Source organism: Bradysia coprophila, chromosome III (genome assembly GCF_014529535.1).
Source record: "Bradysia coprophila strain Holo2 chromosome III, BU_Bcop_v1, whole genome shotgun sequence".
Classification (NCBI taxonomy): domain Eukaryota; kingdom Metazoa; phylum Arthropoda; class Insecta; order Diptera; family Sciaridae; genus Bradysia; species Bradysia coprophila.
This window is the reverse complement of record NC_050736.1, coordinates 1,322,108-1,341,541: the sequence shown is the minus strand read 5'-3', so window position 1 is coordinate 1,341,541 and position 19,434 is coordinate 1,322,108. Positions and strand designations below refer to the sequence as shown.

Below are 19,434 nucleotides of genomic sequence, written 5' to 3'. Positions count from 1 at the left end.
TCAGCCTATTCGAAAATAAACTGAAAATAAATCAATAAAATGTAATTTTTCGTATAATTCGCTAATTGGACACGTCTTCTTAATACATTTAGAGTTTAGATATTTAATTGTTCTCGAAAAAAGGAAGCTTAAAAAGGAAAATTGTGAAATGTGATGTAGCTGAGGGCATTTTTTCTCGTTTAACATTTTATTTCAAGTGGTACCTGGTGGTTCCACTGATCTAAATAAAAAGCGATGTATGGAAAGTCTTTTCTGATGATGAACAAATTAAACTAGGAAACAATTTGACATTGGTCAAACTCATCGTTTGTATGATACATTGTCGGTTTTCAAAATTCCGTTCGTGTACAAGATTTACAATACTGAGTGTATCATATACTAAAAGAGACAGTGTGGTATTGATTGTAGAAAAGAAAATATTTTTTCCGCATCCCTTGAACATTTATTTAATCTGGTAATCAATTCACTAAAACTATTTTAAAATCTACGCAATAAATAAATTAAATTGATGTACAACAAGAAGATAATCTTTTCGGCACCTCTAATTAGCAGTACTTGACTTTGACTAGAAATCAACTTACCGGAATTCGCGTTGAGCAGGACATTAAACTATTAAAAAACTAAATATTTAAAATGAACATAACAATTTGGCTGCAGTAAATTAAGTACAAATACAAAGTGGGAAAAACTACTTTACAAAAGCAACAAGTCGGGCATTTAGGATACCCAACCATCTCAATATTCTTCTGATTTACATTACAGTGTCGTATATAATTATATTTGGCAAATTTCTGGTAATTATTTATTCCGCAGGCACCCTCTCAAGCCTCAAACATTTAAAAATTACTTCCGCCCATAGTATCTCTGTGGATTTCGATCTGAATATTGTTCAGCATAACTGCTTGACTTGCTAACCGGCCCAATATCAAGCCTATCATAATGTCCGAGTGATGGCGAATTGTTGGGACTGGAATATGGAAGGTATGGTTGATCATTTTCTTTGTAATGTGGTTGATCATGTTCGGAGTAATGTGGGTGAGGCGGCTCCTTATCATGACTGTGTATATGCACATGAATTGGCTGTGGTGGTGGATACCAGCTAGGTGATTGCCACGGTCCAGACCATGAAGGCTGTTGCCATCCATGGTGATGTTCTTGTGCTTTCCATGTTGCGAGTTTCGCAATGATAAAACCAACGTTAATGAATAACAGAAGTTTGCCAATCAACACTGCTTTCAATGAAAGTAAGAGTATAATTTTGACGACAGTTGCCATAACGCCCAATTTGAACATAATGGGTAATAAAGCCGCCTGTAACTTTTTGATTCGGGCGAACGTTCGTGAACCTAAAATTAAATGATAAATCATGTAAACAGAGCAGAATGCGAAGAATGTTTGGATAATGACAAAAAAATTTCTTCACACCAAAATATGTGCGAAAAGCGAACACACCTTCGATTTCAGGTCCGTAAAATAATTCACCAATATTATGAATCACTTTTGTCAGCATTGTACTTTCTATCACTTCGTTTTGTTTTGGCGTCTCGCCAGCCGAACTGATGTTTATCGAGTTCATTATGATAAACGTGACGAATAAAATTAACATCTTTGATCTGAAAGTGAGAAAACAAGTGTTAGTTTACAACAAAACACAGCAAACAATGGGTTCCTCCGGCTACAGATTCAATTTAGATTTTAAGCCGTAAATTTATCTTCAATTTAGAAAAGGTTGTAACAATAACAACACTTTCATTATACTTGGCACGTTCCGTTGTTCACTTCTGTACGTTTTAGTAGCAGAATTAATTTAACAAATATACTGAGACCACAAGGCACTTTGAGTCACTATTTTCCTAAATTTTCCGAAAATATGTTTTTTGATAAAATTTAGGAAAATCTGGGGAAATTCTTTCTCAAAAATAGTCTCTGCTCATAAGGTGGTTCAAAACCTATGCGAAAATATTAACCCGATAAGAACAATATTTGTTCTATGAGTTTTATTTGTGAACCATTGAAGGGCTTTAATCTGTTCCAGGCGGCAAGCATTTTACCAGTATTATTATCGGCGCTATTACTTCCACCGATCAAAGTATTTTTAATCTGCTGTTTTCAAATCTTGTACTTCAATTTTTTTAACATGCTATTTACTATATAAAGGACCCAGAGCTAGTCATTATTTTTGTAGTCGTTATCGATAAAAGATGAATAGCCGTAGGTTAACGACATTGCCATATCTAAGCCATCATCATACGACAAAACCCCTTCTGGGGCTCAAAAATAAAAGTCTCAGACCAAATTCTTTGTATCAGGTAATGTGTTGAGTATTGACATTGCATAGCTTCAAAGCGTGGACCTATATATGACTAAAAGTGCCGTGGGATACCGATCTATAAGTGCTGTTACTGTAGCTCGCACCTTTAGGCCACCTCAATTGAAATTTCAAAGGTGGTTAGGTGGTTCTGAATACTGAATACGTAGAGCAGCGGAACGAAATAGTCTTCGTTTGTGTTTATCTTGATGGTGAGATGATATAGAATTTAAATGACTTTGTATAACAGATTTTTCTAGTTTATAAACAACTCACTCGTGTATGACAAAGCTAATTAATTTAATAAGCATAATTACTTGTTAAGTGGAATGGCAATTCAGTGCACTTCAAAAATGTCAGTTTTTGAATCAAACAACAACACCGGCACTTGAGAAAGACGTAGACGTAAAAAGCCAATCAGTCAAGGCATTAGTAAAAATTTGGTGTGACGACAGTTCTAAAACCTACGCATTCTCAACGGATTATGACTTTCAAACTCGTTGCGGACAAAACAAATATTTAATTAATTTTTTTTCTATGGAACTTTCGAAACAATTTTTGTATGAAAGCGGTATGATCTTGCAATTTCGTGAGGATCAACTGTTCTCTTTTGATTAATTTTTTTTATGTCTCACAATCAGTTGGTAAGCCAAATACCAGTTGAAACGATGATCATGAAAGTGAGTTTTTTTTTGTGTTGGAAAGAAAAAAAAGTCGAACGCGACAACCGCTTTCAAGAATCGGGTCATATAATATGGAGATTAAACTGATACGATAAATTCCATGTTAAAAAGTTTTTAAAAAAATTTCCCATTCTTTGGCTGTAGAAAATCAACTTGAACCACATAACATTCACCACATAACTTTGACCTTAACTAAGATATTTCCGTTGAAATATATAATTTCACTCTTGTTAAATGCAGCGTACAATTATGTCGTGATGCTATTAGCATTTTGTTCATCTTCAATAAATTTCTATTTGTTGAGACAAAACAAACAAAATGTATCGCTGCTGCACTTCACAGAATAAATAAAGAAACATGTGCAATTGATATACAGAGATTATATTCATATTCCCATTCCATTGATAAATCCGTTTAGAATAAAATCAGCAAAGATATATCACACACAACGGCTTACCCAACAATAATATAAACGACATTCACTTTAATATAATGTCTATGTTGTGTACATGTACGATAATATTCCGAATTGCGGTAAACATTAAAATCGATAGTTTATAGTCTCATTGAAGTATTTTGCCGTTTTTTTCTATCTTTTTTTTGTTTTATCTTAATAAACACCGAGGGAATTATCTATTCACATGGACAAAATCGACACGAATATGGAAAGAAAAACAAATTATTGCCGTATATCACAATTCACTTGATACCTCTTTTTCCTCTGACCGACTGTTGAGCTAAGAGGTGATGAGTTATAATCGAACCAATGCTGGCTCGCGAAAATCGTTTCCAACCGACCGAAGAGGCTCTAGTAAAGTAAGCCTGAGTATATATCAACTGTATCCGAGTCGATTGTTGTAACAAAAATGAAAAGAGATGAGGCATATAAGCTGTGTATTATTAACCTCGTTTTTCCATCGGATAATGTAAAAAAATAAAAAGTTTTTTTTTGAGTAAACGAAAAAGAGAAATGGTCAAATATAAAACATGCGTTGCGATGTCGTTTCGGTTGGACGGAAGAATGTATTCAATATGAAATTGAATATGAATGGATCTCTCGGCATGACAACAATAAATGTTTTTTTTTTTGTTTAATTTCGACGAGAAGAAATGTTTAAATTGCAATAAAATTGATTTATTCCCGTTGCTCGGTTATTTACTGAACTCTCTCATTCATAGTCCCATTAGGTTTTTGAAATGACACATAAGCTTTTGATTTATTGAATTGAAATTGATGTTGATGAGTGTTGCACCTACTTGTGACTAGTTCAGCTCAACAGGTGATTTGTGAGAGCATTTTCTATAGATTTATAGCAGCTGTACGATATGGTTGTTACTTTCGGTTTTTATTTGTAAATTATGTTTGTTTTAGGATCCGCGTGTTTTGATTTAAGTCGTTGATTACATTTTGGTTCATACGTTCATAAACATCGTTCAAAGAATCTTAATCAAATGCGTAAAAGTTAATCAAATGAGAATTCAAAAATTACATTCTTGCATTTCATTGTGATGCGACTTGCCAAAATAAACTTTTAACCTGTCACGGACGACAAGTATATCAATTATAGTGTTAATACAGTTAAATCGAATCTACTACTTGATTTGATCCACGTATTTTCGACTTGGCCTGATATATTCCACCAATTCACAAAATTCCAGCAACAGTCACGAACGGCCTAGATGTAATGATACGTCGAACAGTCAAAGAAATCATCGGCCTTCCAACTAGAACGAACGACAACCTTTTTTACGCACCAAGGAAACTGCGCGGTCTGGGACTGTTCAGAGCTGCATGACCCAATGCATACAAGCACTGAACGTTGTTGGTGACACATCACGATCATTGCGAGCTGCTCTACGCAATGAAACATTTGATTGCTGATGGTGCAAGCTGAATTACCAAGGTTCAGGCGCTGTTCACTTCAAAAATCACACCCCCAGTAACGACTTTGTGTACAACAAAAACTCGCTTTCATCGTCCGAATGGGTCTCAGCAATCAAACTCAGCACCAACTATGCCAATCTCAACGGCGTTCCAGGCGTCGCAAGCTCTTCCAACCTTTGTCGTAAATGCGGCAAAGAGAGTGAAACCATTCAACATGTTACTGGAAGCTGCTCGGCGAATAACCTGCTAATTACGTCAAGACATCATAGTATCAAACATTTCATTGCTAACCTGCTGAGAACGATAGGATTCACGTGCTACGAAGAAGTGTATGCTGTCGATACAGACGGAAGAAGTCGATTCAGTGACATTATTGCCTTCCACCCGAACTCTAAGAAAGCTTACATCATTGATCCAACGATTCGATATGAAACGAACGACATCAACCAGGATCAAACTGTCAAGGACGAAAAAGAAAAAATCTACCGCAAATGCATTCCATTTTACACTGAAAAATACGTGCAATCATTCGGCGAGAGAGACAGGTGCGTTCGCGGTCTGTGGTTCGGAAGTCGTGGAACGTTCGGTGATAGCGTTATTGAATTTTTCCGTGAAGTGAAATTAGACAATTCGTTCCTTTAAGCAGTTGTCCGAAAGTGTTTTAACAAAGACTATCCATATAATTAGTAATCATATTTATGGCTCATGACGTAGCCACCTTTGAGCTTTGTGAAAAGATTAATTGAATTCGACTTTTTGTTTGTAATGACCAATGAAAGTAAATAGATAGGTATGGCCAAACGTTCAAATTTGTTCTAGCCGGAGCACATACGGATTTGCATGGCGCCACCTCAAACGAACTCATTTCTAGTGCAAATTTCCACTAGAAATGAGTTCGTTTGAGGTGGCGCCATGCAAATCCGTATGTGCTCCGACTTGTATGGACTGGCCATACCTACTTATCTACTTTCATTGGTAATGACGATGTCCCCCGGATTGATCAATATGCTGTGTAATTAAGCAACTTATGTTATGTAAGCAGCACCTTTTATGTTAAATAAATGTTTCTCTCTATCTGCAGCTACCGCATTTCATGGTTATCACTCTATGTAAAGTCCTGTAACTGTTAAGCCTTCCCTCTCTACTTGTGAACTTTCCTCCAAAGTACACTCAAAAATAACAATATTACAAAGTCACTGAGTCCACACTGTATTTTATTGTCTCTTTTTCCATCAGTGGTATTATTTGAATTTTTTCGTAGGTTAGAACCAATTTAACATTAACTCATTATATTGTCACACAAACACGCAAACTACGTTACGTTACGACTTGTTCTAAAAATCGAAGAGACCTTTTCATATGGTCAAACACATAGACAGAATAAGAAAAATGTTAAATCGGAAATGAAAACCAGTTCTACTTCTTATGTAGATCAAACCAGTAATGTCGTTGCTAGGAATCAAGCTTAGTCGCCTAACCAATGCAACGAAACATTGATTTAGGTTTAATATTAATTACCATTTGAAGAAATGCATCGTAATTTTAAGGTCGTAATAGTGATTGAGGTAATAAAAATATATTGAGTACATAGTCTTCTCTGGCTGATTGTGATATCTTAAAAGCGCTCTAATAAAGCACCTAGCACAGTAATGGAACATTTGATGTGTCAAAACATTACTCTATTTAATACCATTCGTACCAATGTGCCATTAATCGTATTGATTACGAAATAAATGTAAATAGAGTATAGTTTCGACACACCAAATATTGCATTACTGTGCTAGGTGCTTTGGTAAAGCGCATTTGGAATACAATAATTACCAAGAGAAGAATTTTGTGTTTTCCAATATTTTCAAGATTTTGGAAAATTTAAAAAAACTTGATCAATGATCTCGGAACGGAAAAGAACGGAAGAAGATCATTCTCTCAATAACAGGCCTTGCAGCAAATGTATCATAATTACTGAATCTCTTACTTCTGTTGTTTAAGCTCCTCTTTCGTGTTTGGCAGCAAATCTTTTACTTCAATTAAATTGGAACATAGTAAAGAGATGAAAGCTGAAAGGGTTTCATAAATTTAGAAAGGCAAAGAATCTCTCAATCCATGTTCAATGAATTGAGTAAAATGAACATAATTGAACTACTAAAGAACACGTTCATGTATGTAATTATGTCGTGACTACAACTGACATCAATGTGTCATACAATTAAATTTATAGACAATGAAAAAAAGATGAAATTCAAAGAATCTTTTTTGTTCAGCAGAACTATAAGAAGCAATGTATACTCACGCAATTCACAACAGCAATAAATCTTCAAATCTTTCATAATTGGCTACATTCAAACAAATATAAATTGGTGGCATTACTGAGGTAAAACCTCAAATATTTAGACAGAAAAACAAAGAACTTTAAGCCCGCAAGATTTTAACGTTGGACACCGATTTTTCAAGAAGCTATGGCGCAGCATTTTTCAGTGTAAGACGAATCTTGTGTGTAGGAAGAAAAACGTTATTAAAGTTTCGTTTTGTTTAAAATTCATTATTGATTTGGAATAGACTCTCGGCTGGCTGTGAGTAATATGCATAAAATCGACTGTTTAACTCTTTTTTTTTTAAATGAAATACAAACAAGTTTTTTTTCGTCGTCCGTGTCCGTAGAGACCGCGTAGAGAGTATATAACATTTCAATATTGAAATATTTATATGTGAAAAAAAAACTCCCAAAAACAGGTAATTTTTTCAGAAAATTATATCTTTTATTTGATTTTATCATGCATATTTCGGACCCATGTTGTCTTCTCATGTCTCTCACCTCAACCAATATATACGTATTTTTCTTCACCCATCCCATATGAGCTTATTCGATTCAATTTATAATTAATTCGGACGGAGAAGAAATCGTTTGCTGGTTTCTATCAAAAAATTATTATAAAAACGTTTTTATTCAACATTTGCATTTTATACAAACACACGTATCTTCCATTTATATTCCCCAAAATAAAAAAAACGAAGAAGTTTATATCATCAAGGTCGCGATGTTTCAATAAGATCTCAGGCCGAAAAGTGCAAAATTCCATTTCGACAAAAGTGTTTGATCGATGCAGTTTAGTTTTCAATATTAGACGGTCATTTCGTTATTAATTATAAAACGTTTTAAATTTGATCTTTTCCTCGCGACCGAACGTTTCCAGTTTCCATATACAAAGAAAATTAAGTGTTTCCGATGATTAAATCAAATTTCATCCAACGTACCAAATAAAGTTTTCATTGCACAAGATTGCATCTAACATAACAATGATGCTATCTCAGTAAAAGTAAGAGACGTAAAGTAATGAGATAAAAAGAAGTGTTTTTTTTGTGGTGATGTCATGCAACGAGCTTAGACTCAGATATATCGAGTTTTCAAATTTTTTAAATAAATAACCGGACCGACATTGTATTTCAGTTTAATTTATACGCCGAAATAAAATAAAATAAAAAGCAAATCGAGAAGAAACCAAATTTAAAATTTTTACAACGTTTCGAAAAGTCTTAATGCTTTGATCTGACTAACCGATGTTTTACAGACCAGAAGACAAATTTGCATATAAATGGACATCAAAAATCTGAAATGAAATATAATGTGAAGGTCAGGACTTTGTTGTGAAGTATGTGTCCGAATTGGAACTAAAACACATTGAGTGTAAATCGTGTGTCTCAATGTCTCCAAAAAACTTTTGGTTTTTTTTTATGGTTGTATCATCTAACACGACAGTTTTATATACACGTACGCGAAGTTGGATGTATTAATCTACGATTATTTTTTTTAAATCAATAAATTTATGCTTTCATAATTAATTCAGCATTTTGATATGAAAACGAGCTTGTTTTGCAATGACCCTTGGCATTAATAAAAATTCAAAGTTACATCAATCGTTAAATCAATAAATCGAAGAAGAAATATTTGAAAATTATTCCGTCAAGGAAAATTTAGCCTCTCCTAGGCTTTGTCTGTATATTGATCAAACCAGACATAGCCTGAAAGAGGTTAGGTCTAACTTGAACTAAGCTTCATTGAAATGTGTTTTTACGAAATGATTATTCTGGATCGGTTGTGGTTTTTTGGCCGGTAATTAACCTTTTACTGACGGCATTTCAATGAGTTTTTAAAGTTTTTGACACACAACAGTTCACATCAAAATTTACTTTTTATAATCATGACACAGGCCTTATTTTAGAGAATTTTAATTCTGAAAAATTCTGTAAAAATTCCTAAAGAATTTCTAAAAAAAATTCAGAATTTTCAAGATAAAATTTCACAAAAATAAGCTCTGCCTTAACTAGTGGGTAAACGATTATTTTTACCTTAGTTGTCGATAACAGATTATGTCCTAAAAGATTTTAAAAGTTTCATGTGTTACCACTAACAAAAATACCGTTTCTCTAACATAAAATGTGCATTTACATTGCTTTTTAATTATAAAGCACAGTCCGTACGTGCTTCAAAATTTTTATTTTATCGTCTGCGAATATAAACCTCCCCTTCGGGTCGCATCACGTCAATTTGGAATGACTGACGTACCCGGCAAGAACAATTAAAAAATAAACGAAACATGGATTGGAAAAGTAGACTTTATTCCAGTTATATCTCTTGATTACGGGACGTGACAGCTGTGTGTCTACATTAACTTCGACCTCAGAAATCAGAAATATTCTAAGGAAAACAGCAGCTCGTATACTCGTATAAGAACACACACAAATCAATTTACAATTAAAAGTCCTCGAAGTACCGTCTTTGATCAAATAAAGAACTTTCATTACAATAAGTCTTGGTTTTATTTCTCCTACACAAGGAAGCACAACAATTTATACTCATCACGGGTCGCCTTTACAATAAAAAGAAGTTTTATTGTAATGGACCATTACTAATGGTGCATTATACAATAAACAGAAGAATCGTATTCAAACAACCAAATCCTTGACCGCAATTTCGTTGTCTCTCCTATTAGAATCATAGAGTTAGAAAAGAAGTAATATACTATGACATCGAACACTAAGATACTGCAAACAATAGAAGTAACAGATTGAATCGTGGGTAAGCGATTACACCTGCCGTTTGTTAAATCTTAAAGCACCGACACAAGTGGTGATTTCATCTTAAACGCAGTGATTGGATACAACGTTTTACCTTTTCGTACCTTCTCAATTTACCCACATGCGATACCAACGTTCATATGAGTAGGGGATATGTTGACATAGTTACGAGGTATGAATTAGGATTGAGAAGGTCTACATTAAATTTGATTTGTGACCTAAGTTACTACCTACGTGTTTCTGACCTGTCTAGAATTTTTAGACGATAGTCACAATTCTTTGTTGCACAAAGTGTTAACACATAATTCGATCAGAACACGGTGAGTGCCAGAACTCACACTTTAGTTCTATATTTCTCTAAATTTTTTATTTTAGTATTTCGTTCTTGTTTAAGCGCGTGCCTAACCAAAATTCAGATAATTAAAATTTGTGTCGCACACGTGTAACGACCAGTTTACTGGGACAAAAAACGAAAAAAAAACATTCAATATTAAGTCTGTCAAATTTTTAGGTCTGGAAATTATGTAGAATCTGGTAAAAACGAAAATGTGATAATTCCTTAATTTCTTTAACATTTAAGTGTATCAAAATATCAAAATTCGGTATAGACCGAAAGATAATGTCGCAGGAAGTTGGCAACTTAGAGTAAATATACCTAGAGAGGAAATTACGAACAGAATTACGTAAAATTTGTGGTCCCGACATGAAATACGTAATATTTGATAGTGTGGGTTTTTCCCTACTAAATTGGTGAGCAAATTAGCGCAAAAAATTTAAATAGAAGGATTTCCTACTAGAAGGATTTTTTTCAAAATGTGAACCTTTTACATACCACTGATATGAACTGATATCAACGAACACATTGTGTTTAACAGGTTTAACACAACGAAAATGATAGAAATTGACCCGTGTTGTTTTATGCAGCAAATTAGTTGGGCAATCGGTCTCTTGAAGGAAAACTACAAATCAACAAACAGATGCAAATCGCGCAATTTTTTATTAAGCGCATAAAATCACCAGAAAAATGAACAGGCTGCCCTTGACTCCTTTACTTTGGCATCCCGTAATAAATCACATTTGCACCATATTTAATTATTATTATTGCGAATGATTTCAAACAAAATTTCAAAATAGAGGGAAGCGATTTAGAAAACACAAAACTGACAACTATCAAAATTGTCAACGCCTACATGTGTTAGTAAAAGCTCTACGTAAAATTGTACGAAATGTGAATCTTATACAAACTGATGTCGGGACCACATTTTATCGTACGAAATACCTCTCTAGGTATAATTACTCTAAGGTTGGCAACCATCCAAAATTAATTGGTATTTTTAACATGTTACAGACGGCAAGCATACGACCAGTATTGTTATCGTGTCTATTACTTCCACCTATCAAAGTACCTTTTTTTTCAGTTGATTTCAAATCTTGTACTTCAATTTTTTAAACATGTATTTTACTATATAACGTACCATATTACCCAGAGTTTTTCATTATTTTTGTCGTCGTTATCGATAACAGATTAATTTTGCATTTACAACCCATGTAAATTTATTATCCTAGAACGCGCTGCGATGAGTTGTTGAGAAGCGATTGTAACTTGAAACTATAAAATTGAAATCATAAATATAGGAGATAATGCTACAACAACCAAAAATAATCGGCATTTTTGTCAATCTGTGAAGAGAAAGATTTCTCAGGCCCACACTTTAAAAATCCTCCTATTGTAGGAGTGTTAGGAGGTTTTAAGACTTACGTTTGAGTAGATTTAAGGAGTTTTCTCTTCGTTAAAACTAACTACCTTTTATGTTTCCTTGGTCAAATAGCTTGATGTGGAAGGACACTATTTTTGTGATATAGTACATTTCGTCGTGTTGAGGAATTTCGCGCCGTGTCATTCACAATAACCCACAAAGTGACATTTTCCTTATACGAAATGTGTCATTTTGTCAATTATTGTGAATGACGCGGCGCGAAATTCCTAGCAGCCCATTTCGTACCTGGCACTAAAAGTCTTCTTTAGCGTGTAAGAGGTTTCCAGAAAGAGCCGAAGGCGAGTTCTGGAATCGAATACGCTAAAAACGACTTTTAGTCCGTGGTACGAATAATATTGTCTTGTTCGCTAAAAAGCCAAATTAAACTCTCGTTGTAGCATACTCTTAGACTAGGTACTAGGCTGATCTTACAGGTTCGGAAATGGATTTGTCTAGAAAAATTGGAGTTAAATTTTGGACATTTGCCTTCTCCTACGCAAAATTTAGCTCATTTAAGATGTAATTTAGTTTTCCAACATATTTCACAATTTGATCGAGCTATCACCACTGTACTGACCAAAAATGTTTACAGCATTTTATAAAAATTCTGGATCTTAGGAGTTTAGTGAGATTTTCGAAGTCTCATTTTAGGCGTTTTACTAGATTTAGGAGTTTTGTGGAGCTTTTTCGAAATTTCAAGCCGAGTTCCAAAGTAACAAGTAAAGATTTGACTCCTTACATCCCTGCTACTAAAACAAACTATGAAGCAAGTAAATGAAAGTCGTCGTAGTGTGTCATATCATAGGCGAATTGAAAGTTGACAGGCTTTTAACGACAAATATACTATCTCAAATTCAGAAAGAAATGATTGCATTTTCTAGGACACGATGAGCCTAAACATTTTAATGCCTGAAATTCTTAAAAGGCCCATTCAGGCTGTTAACCGACTGAGGCAAGAGACCTATCGGAAGTCCACCGAATTCCCAGTATGGCCAGTCCGACACTGACTATAACACACTTGAAGAAAGACAGTAAAGATTCCCGGTAAAATTCAAATAATATGAAGCAGTTTGATGCCACTCCAATCGTATTATACGATTTAAAAATCGTCGAATAGGAAATTTCCATGTCATGAATGAATGAATTTAATGTGTGCCATAAATGTCATCAACAATCGTTTTCTAGTCAGTTCTTTTTCTTGAAATTCCATCTACTTCAATTTTTCGTTTATATTTGTTTTGTGATAAAGAGAATAGTCAAAACGAACACCATTGCTTGTTAAATCGAATCGTAAAATATAAACAATAAAATCAGCCACAATGAATTGGTATGCGGGCAATATTGCAGAGGCTGTTACACTTGCGAAAACAAGAGGTGCAATATTTGTTGTTTACGTAGAAGGTACGGATTGGACCATGAAGTTATTACTGCACAAGAAATTGATGGGGAAAAACTTTCTCAGGCACTGATGAGCTGTCCCAAAAACTTACATCAATAATCAACGAAAGTGCCATTCGTACAACACTAGAGTCGACATCCTTTGTTGCAATCAAAATACAGAGCGATAGTGAGGCCTACGTGCAATTTGCACAGATTTGTATCCTTTTAAAAACAAACAAACAAGGGGTTATTACAATGCTGGCGTATATAGATATTTGAATTGTCGACTGGATCATTTTATTTGCTACGTCATCCTTCCTTCGCAACAGTGTTCATAATTTCGTCAGAATTTTTCGTTAATTTACTGTACGCTTTCTATTAAGATTTGATGACGTTACAGATTGCATTGCTATTGCATGTAAAGTCTGAGACACTCCTCCCATGAACCTTTAAATATTTCCAGGGGTTTGGTAGGGCAGAAGTTGAAACTTCTTCCAAGGATCAATCTCTTTAACATTACAAATGCATTGACATCCCTAAAACACAAAAACTTTTCCTTAACGCTATTATAAACAGACAAACTTGTACCGTTGCCGTCGCTATTTTTCATTGGTTCGAACGGACAGCCCATAGATATTGTGACTGGTGCTATTGCGTCTAGCCAGGAACTTTCTGACCGAATAAAAAGCGTCGCTAGCCGAGCTCAGATTAACCTACCTAGTGCAAGTACCACTAATGTCGAGCCGAATGTGCCGGGACCTTCAACGACATCAACCGCACAAAGCTCCAGCCCAACTGCGGAAGTGGTATGCGAGGGTGATGTTTGTCGAAAGGTCACTAAACCGTCTGAGACGCTAGCGTCATCAGAAGCAGCAGCAGAAGCAGAAGCAGCAGCAGCAGCCAACACCAAATCATTAGAAGATAAAATGAAATTAGCAAAGGAATTGTTGGAGAAGAAGAAACAGGACAAGGAAAAGGAGGAAGCAAAGGTGGCATATTATGACACTGCGTCACTTATCTAATGTTTCTAAGTTTATTTTGGCTTTTTTAGCGTTTAAAGGATTTGGAAACTCAACGGCGACAAACTGGACGAGATCTACAGTCCTTTAAGGAACGACAACACGAATTAGACCTTTTACAAATGAAAGTAAGTGAGTGAGTTCCTGTAATCGATTCGAAACTAAAAAAATGTTCCTAACAATAGGAGGAGCGCCAGAAAGACAAACTTGCCGATCAAGCTGCTCGTAAACGTATTCTAGATCAAATTGCTCAGGATCGAGCCGAACGTGCCCAAAGGTTAAATTTAGTGTCAACACCAGCTGCCGCTGAAGTGGACACTTCAAAGAAATCCGTTCCGCCCAAATTGAATGCTGATTTTACGCGTATCCAGTTCAAAAAGCCAGATGGTGAATCGGAAATGCACACATTCAACTCCACGGACAAATTCCAAATACTTAGAACATACGTGGCCGAGTCAGTTGTGGGTGGTTCGATAAGGGATTACACTTTGGCATCAACGTTTCCAAGAAAGGAATACACTGTTGAAGACGACAATAAGTCATTGAATGAATTGGACCTAGCGCCATCGGCTGTCATTCTTATTTTACCTAGCGATAAATCACGTAATCCTCTGCCAATTGTTGCCAGCGGTTTGAAACCCTTAGGTATGGTAAACGGGCTGTTTTGGGGTGCTTTCGGTCAGTTGTTGTCCATTTTCAATTATTTGAAACGACTTATATGGCGACAAGGAAACGACAATAGTGAAACTGGTGCACAGAAACGGGCCAGCGAGGAAACTATTTCGGCAAATGATATGTAAGTTCTCCCGGGCTACTATTAGATAACCTGAATGTCAACTCATTTTCAATAATATTCAAGGGCTAAACGACGTAATCTAAGATATCCGTTGGAGAATCAGGCGCCAAGCACATCACAGCAGAGTGCTTCGTCCGGTGGACCGTATCGCCGACATGAAGGTTCAAACATTCATCGTTTACATGATAACAAGGAGTCCGATGATGAGAATAACACATGGAATGGAAATTCAACACAACAGCAGTAAAGGCTCACCGCCATAATTTCCCCTTCTGACTTTTTGCACTGATTTAACGTTTCGGTTATCGTCTTGCAATAAATTTTTGATATGAATGGGTTGCGACCAAAAGAAGCAATGCTGGGTTTAACTAGAATAATTAGAGATTGGTGTAAACGTGGGAGGAAAAAAATGTTTTTTTGTTACCTTTAGGAATTGCGTTCAACCAAAATTTCAAAGCAAAAACTTTTTATTTTTGATGATTATTTACTGCAATTTAAATTGACTTTGCTATTTCCTGTGAGTGAAGTCATGTCCACTATCATATTCAATTAAAATATTTCACAAACAAAATATTTGTTTTTTTAATGACCACCTACAGTGACGGGAGCGTTCACAAAATAAAAAATAAAATTCGACAATATGTGACAGTGACTCCAAGCAAATATTTTGGTATTACAATTAGAGCTGAGCAGATAGAAAACAATTGGTGAGCTTGTAGATAGTCTGAAGCAACTAACATCAGAGTCAGGTAAAACGAAATTCCATTGCAAGAGGGAGATTTAAAAAAAAAGACAATATTTATTCAAAGCGAAAAAAAGACTGCTCGCATACGGCGCAGTCAGTAAATAAAAATCATCTGCTCTATTACTTCCTAAAGTTCCAAGAATGCATGCCACATTGCCTCTTTGTATAGAAATTTTCTTCAACAGATAATCTTTGGAGCGTGACTCCCCTGATGCTCTCTTCATTAATGATCCCAACTGGTCAATAAATTTCTTTGTTTCTGGTCCCATGCAACCAAAAGATTCAAAGGTAAATAAATAGTTTTCCTTAAGACGCATATAATGATTAGGCTTAAATCTCTCCGCTTTATCTGCAATAGACCTTGCTTTCTTAGAGGATTCACCGATGTATGAAGGAGCCAAAGTTTCACGTATTGTTACATCCCATAAAAGTGATTTTCCATGACTCCACAAAACTATTGTCATATCATCAGGTCTTTTACCGTCGTCTCTAGAAAAACCTGCAAAAACCTGCAGCCACTTTGAAGATTCTTTGGTAGATGACGCAAGTAGTCCAGCACGAGTAACAGGTTCAGATTCACTAGAATCTAACATCTCGCTAAAACTGCTCCTAATCACCGGTAGGTCCCAGTTTCGTTGCACCTTTCTCATTTAATCATTATCTGGAATAAAATCGTTAGGAATGCTAGGAATACTATGCTTGTAATGGCATCATCAAACATCCGTAAATTAAATCCACTCAAAATTTCATTCGACAACTCAGTTGATGAATACTGAGATGACAGATATGCAGGCACTGCCAAGTCTTCAACCTTCCGAATCCCCAACCCACCAAAATCTAAAGGAAGAGAAGCTTGGTCCCAAGCAAAATCCGACAGCCTAACGTTCGTAATCGTCTCAAGCGTAGAACGGAAAATCTCGTCAACACTTTTCAAACGATCGCGCAGCGAAAAAGTCCTGCAAGTACGCAACAAATAATTAAACCTACAGCTCCCTAAAAACTTCCTAAAAATGCACAAAGCCAGATGAACATCCATTAATTTCAAACGGTCGCACATTATCCTCAACGATTCAACCTCTCTTAACCTGACCAACGCACTGTCTAGCACCGAAGCTGACTTTGCCGATCACCCTGTTGGTATCCTCTTCTTGACAGCAAAACATCATCAAGGAAACAGAGATTCGAGAAATGACTATACGTGTTGAATCTCGGACAAATGTTTTTCACTCTAAAAACTTAAGTAAATCAAAGGATGCACTTGAATTAAAATAGATTTAGTAACCCTTGAATAGGGGTATAAATACGAGTGAGTTGTAAGAATAAAAGGAGAATGCCTACTTTGATGAACGTAATGGGGGTATTTTTTCACTTCTTTTTGCGACTAGTTTCAGTGGCGAAATAGTATGTTGTGTTACAAGTATTGTAATGTTGATTTTTTCAGCACTACACCCAAGTTTTCCTTACGAGCGGAGCGAGTAAGGAAAATTGGGTCGTGTGCTGAAAAAATCTCATTACAATACGTGTAACACATCATGCTTTGTGCCAACCGAGAATTGAAATAGACAAATGCCCAAAAAATCATAATTTTCATGGTAAACAATCACTCTTCAAATTTGATCGATCACATTGCTTTGCATTTTCTAAAACGAATGTTGTAATAACTCATACAAATTCCATAACAACACTGCTTTGAGTGTTGAAATATCCCATCAAACGGGTTCTGAAATAAGTAACTTTACAACACTAAAATGAGTGCTGAAAAGAGTCGTATTTCAATTCTCGGTGGCACAAAGTACTTTACACACAAAATCAACATTACAATACTTGTAACACAACATACTATTTCAGCACACGACCCAATTTTCCAAAGGAAAACTTGGGTCTAGTGCTGAAACAATCAACATTACAATACTTGTACTATTTCGCAACTACTTTTAGTGGCGAAAAATAGTTCTATATAAAATTTGCATTTCGAAAGTTCACTTTTCGCAGAAAATTTTGCAGAAAATTTTGTATGCAACACGTTGCGAAAACAACCACTTTTCGCAACTTGTTGCATAAATTACTATTTTTAGAGCAAATATATCTACGATGAGTTATCAAAAGAACTCCTCAAGATATGTTTAAGACTTTATCTTTTTAACTAAACAATTGCATGTGTCTGCAGAGCAGTTAATAGTTTGCTTACCTGATACCGAATACATACGGAATAGCAAATCTAATAATGCGATAGTTTTTGTGACCGAGAGACCGATGACTGTGCCACATCGAATAAGTTAGGCAATTGCAAAAAAAATGACCAAAAAGATAGAAAACTAATGCAATGCATAAATGAATTGTTAGTTGTGCCTATAATACGAAAATTGTCTAAATTATGCTCAGACAGAACTCTTTATTTTCTGTTAATAAAATTCCTTCTTCTTCATCATTAGTTCTTAAAATTTGGCAATTATGTTTCCATACTAATTGTAGATTGTCATGGGTCCATTGTTTATTTCCTTAGTACGGGTACGGGATCCGAAGCATCGTGCAAGCGCAATATTCATTGCAGACCAATCTTGATCGTTTTCAAGCCTAAAAATTTGGCTGACACACTGATTCCCATTCAAATAAAGGGAAGACAAGCTATTTCTTAAACTGGCAAACGCGCGTGGATGAATTTGGTGGATTTGATTGTCTGTCAATTCAAGTAATTCCAGGTTCTTGTTGTGTAAGAAAGTATCTTCGTCGATTATTGAAATCCTGTTCATTCGAAAAGTCATCCGCTTAGCATTTGTCAATGGAGCCAGTGTTCGTGGAGCTAATTTCTGAATGTTATTGTTCCAAAACGCAAAATCCTCAACTCCATGCAAGCCCACGAAGGCATCTTGATCGATATCTGTAACTCCACTATTGGTAATATAGAAGTAACGAAGCTGTGTTTGGTTGGGGAACGAATTACTTTCAATTTTCGAAACGTTGTTGCCCTGAATAACTAGTTGCACTAGTTGAGCCACTGGCGGGATGACAACAGTTGCTAAGTTGCTATCATAAATATTAAGATATTGCAAGTTAGGAAAAGTGATAAATAATTGGTTGATTATGAACGGCGTATTTGAACTCCAAATTTCCACAAGATCAACATCGGCATCAGTTCTATTGCCGGTATGTGTTCCATTAAATGTCACATTCATTGAGGGATCTAAAACCGTGATGTGTCCTAGACTACACATGTAGACATCCCCTGTTCCATAGTCGTCGAACAGGCAGTTTAAAATAATATTTTGTCCAGAGGTAGATCCCAGCGCTACAATGATGAAGAAGACTCCGAGTTTCCTGACAAATATTTTACTTGAAATTCAAAGTGTTTCTTAGCGTAACTCTTTCCTTACCACATTTTGTATTAATTTCGCAATAGTTTATGATCCTGACTGTTTTTACCCTTTTTATTTCAACGATTTAAATACTCAGTACTTATCATCAATTATTTATTAGTATATCCTCTAATCTTAACGGAATTGATAAGTGCCACTTCACTTAACATTTTTTCGATTATAAATGAAATCTTCTTTTACCTCCTGTGTGCAGCAAAAATTCATTTTTCGCAGGGGGCCCGCAAAAATAAAATTCAATTTCGCCGCACTTAAGAGGTATAATAAACTACATACTTGTCCGGAAAATCGTTGTTTTGACACGTGTGATTGCATACTTCGCCTTCAGCTCAGCTTACAAACTACACACTCTTCAAAACAACGATTTTCCGCACAAGTATGTAATCTACTATTACTACGTTAGTCGTAAATGATGGT

At 35.4% G+C, this 19,434-nt stretch overlaps 3 protein-coding genes across 8 annotated transcripts; 1 reads left to right on the top strand and 2 right to left on the bottom strand.

The window, feature by feature from the left end:
• Positions 1-419: 419 nt before the first annotated feature.
• LOC119077707 lies at positions 420-11,469 on the bottom strand. 5 transcript variants are annotated; one of them, XM_037185014.1, is made up of 3 exons: positions 3,449-4,400; positions 1,453-1,613; positions 420-1,346 (listed from the first exon to the last, which is right to left on the bottom strand). In XM_037185014.1, the coding sequence occupies exons 2-3, from the start codon at positions 1,604-1,606 to the stop codon at positions 844-846; spliced, it is 657 nt and encodes a 218-aa protein (XP_037040909.1). In that variant the 5' UTR covers positions 1,607-1,613; positions 3,449-4,400; the 3' UTR covers positions 420-843. The 5 variants fall into 5 exon arrangements, with proteins under 5 accessions (XP_037040909.1, XP_037040896.1, XP_037040883.1 ...); XM_037185001.1 differs by lacking the exon at positions 3,449-4,400 and adding an exon at positions 11,433-11,469 and having other exon boundaries at positions 429-1,346; XM_037184988.1 differs by lacking the exon at positions 3,449-4,400 and adding an exon at positions 6,066-6,210 and having other exon boundaries at positions 429-1,346.
• Positions 11,470-12,845: 1,376 nt separating this feature from the next.
• On the top strand, positions 12,846-15,466 carry LOC119076551 (UBX domain-containing protein 4). 2 transcript variants are annotated; one of them, XM_037183349.1, is made up of 6 exons: positions 12,846-13,107; positions 13,169-13,303; positions 13,663-14,075; positions 14,147-14,233; positions 14,291-14,901; positions 14,965-15,466. In XM_037183349.1, exons 1-6 carry the CDS (start codon positions 13,026-13,028, stop codon positions 15,146-15,148), a joined length of 1,512 nt encoding a protein of 503 aa, XP_037039244.1. In that variant the 5' UTR covers positions 12,846-13,025; the 3' UTR covers positions 15,149-15,466. The 2 variants fall into 2 exon arrangements, with proteins under 2 accessions (XP_037039244.1, XP_037039240.1); XM_037183345.1 differs by having other exon boundaries at positions 14,138-14,233.
• A 2,558-nt stretch (positions 15,467-18,024) lies between these two features.
• On the bottom strand, positions 18,025-19,073 carry LOC119077480 (chondroadherin-like protein). The gene is made up of 2 exons (XM_037184691.1): positions 19,018-19,073; positions 18,025-18,961 (listed from the first exon to the last, which is right to left on the bottom strand). Exons 1-2 carry the CDS (start codon positions 19,020-19,022, stop codon positions 18,109-18,111), a joined length of 858 nt encoding a protein of 285 aa, XP_037040586.1. The 5' UTR covers positions 19,023-19,073; the 3' UTR covers positions 18,025-18,108.
• Positions 19,074-19,434: the final 361 nt, after the last annotated feature.

What these genes read in the sequence shown, in the direction of transcription:
- LOC119076551 (XM_037183345.1), top strand. Translation starts at nt 13,026, where the DNA reads ATGAATTGGTATGCGGGCAATATTGCAGAGGCTGTTACACTTGCGAAA. An exon ending in ATTTGTTGTTTACGTAGAAG is followed by an intron (nt 13,108 to 13,168) that starts GTACGGATTGGA and finishes AAACTTTCTCAG; the next exon opens with GCACTGATGAGCTGTCCCAA. An exon ending in AGGAAAAGGAGGAAGCAAAG is followed by an intron (nt 14,076 to 14,137) that starts GTGGCATATTAT and finishes TGGCTTTTTTAG; the next exon opens with CGTTTAAAGGATTTGGAAAC.
- LOC119077707 (XM_037184988.1), bottom strand. Translation starts at nt 6,109, where the DNA reads ATGGAAAAAGAGACAATAAAATACAGTGTGGACTCAGTGACTTT. An exon ending in AGTGTGGACTCAGTGACTTT is followed by an intron (nt 1,614 to 6,065) that starts GTAATATTGTTA and finishes TCTCACTTTCAG; the next exon opens with ATCAAAGATGTTAATTTTAT. An exon ending in TTACGGACCTGAAATCGAAG is followed by an intron (nt 1,347 to 1,452) that starts GTGTGTTCGCTT and finishes ATTTAATTTTAG; the next exon opens with GTTCACGAACGTTCGCCCGA.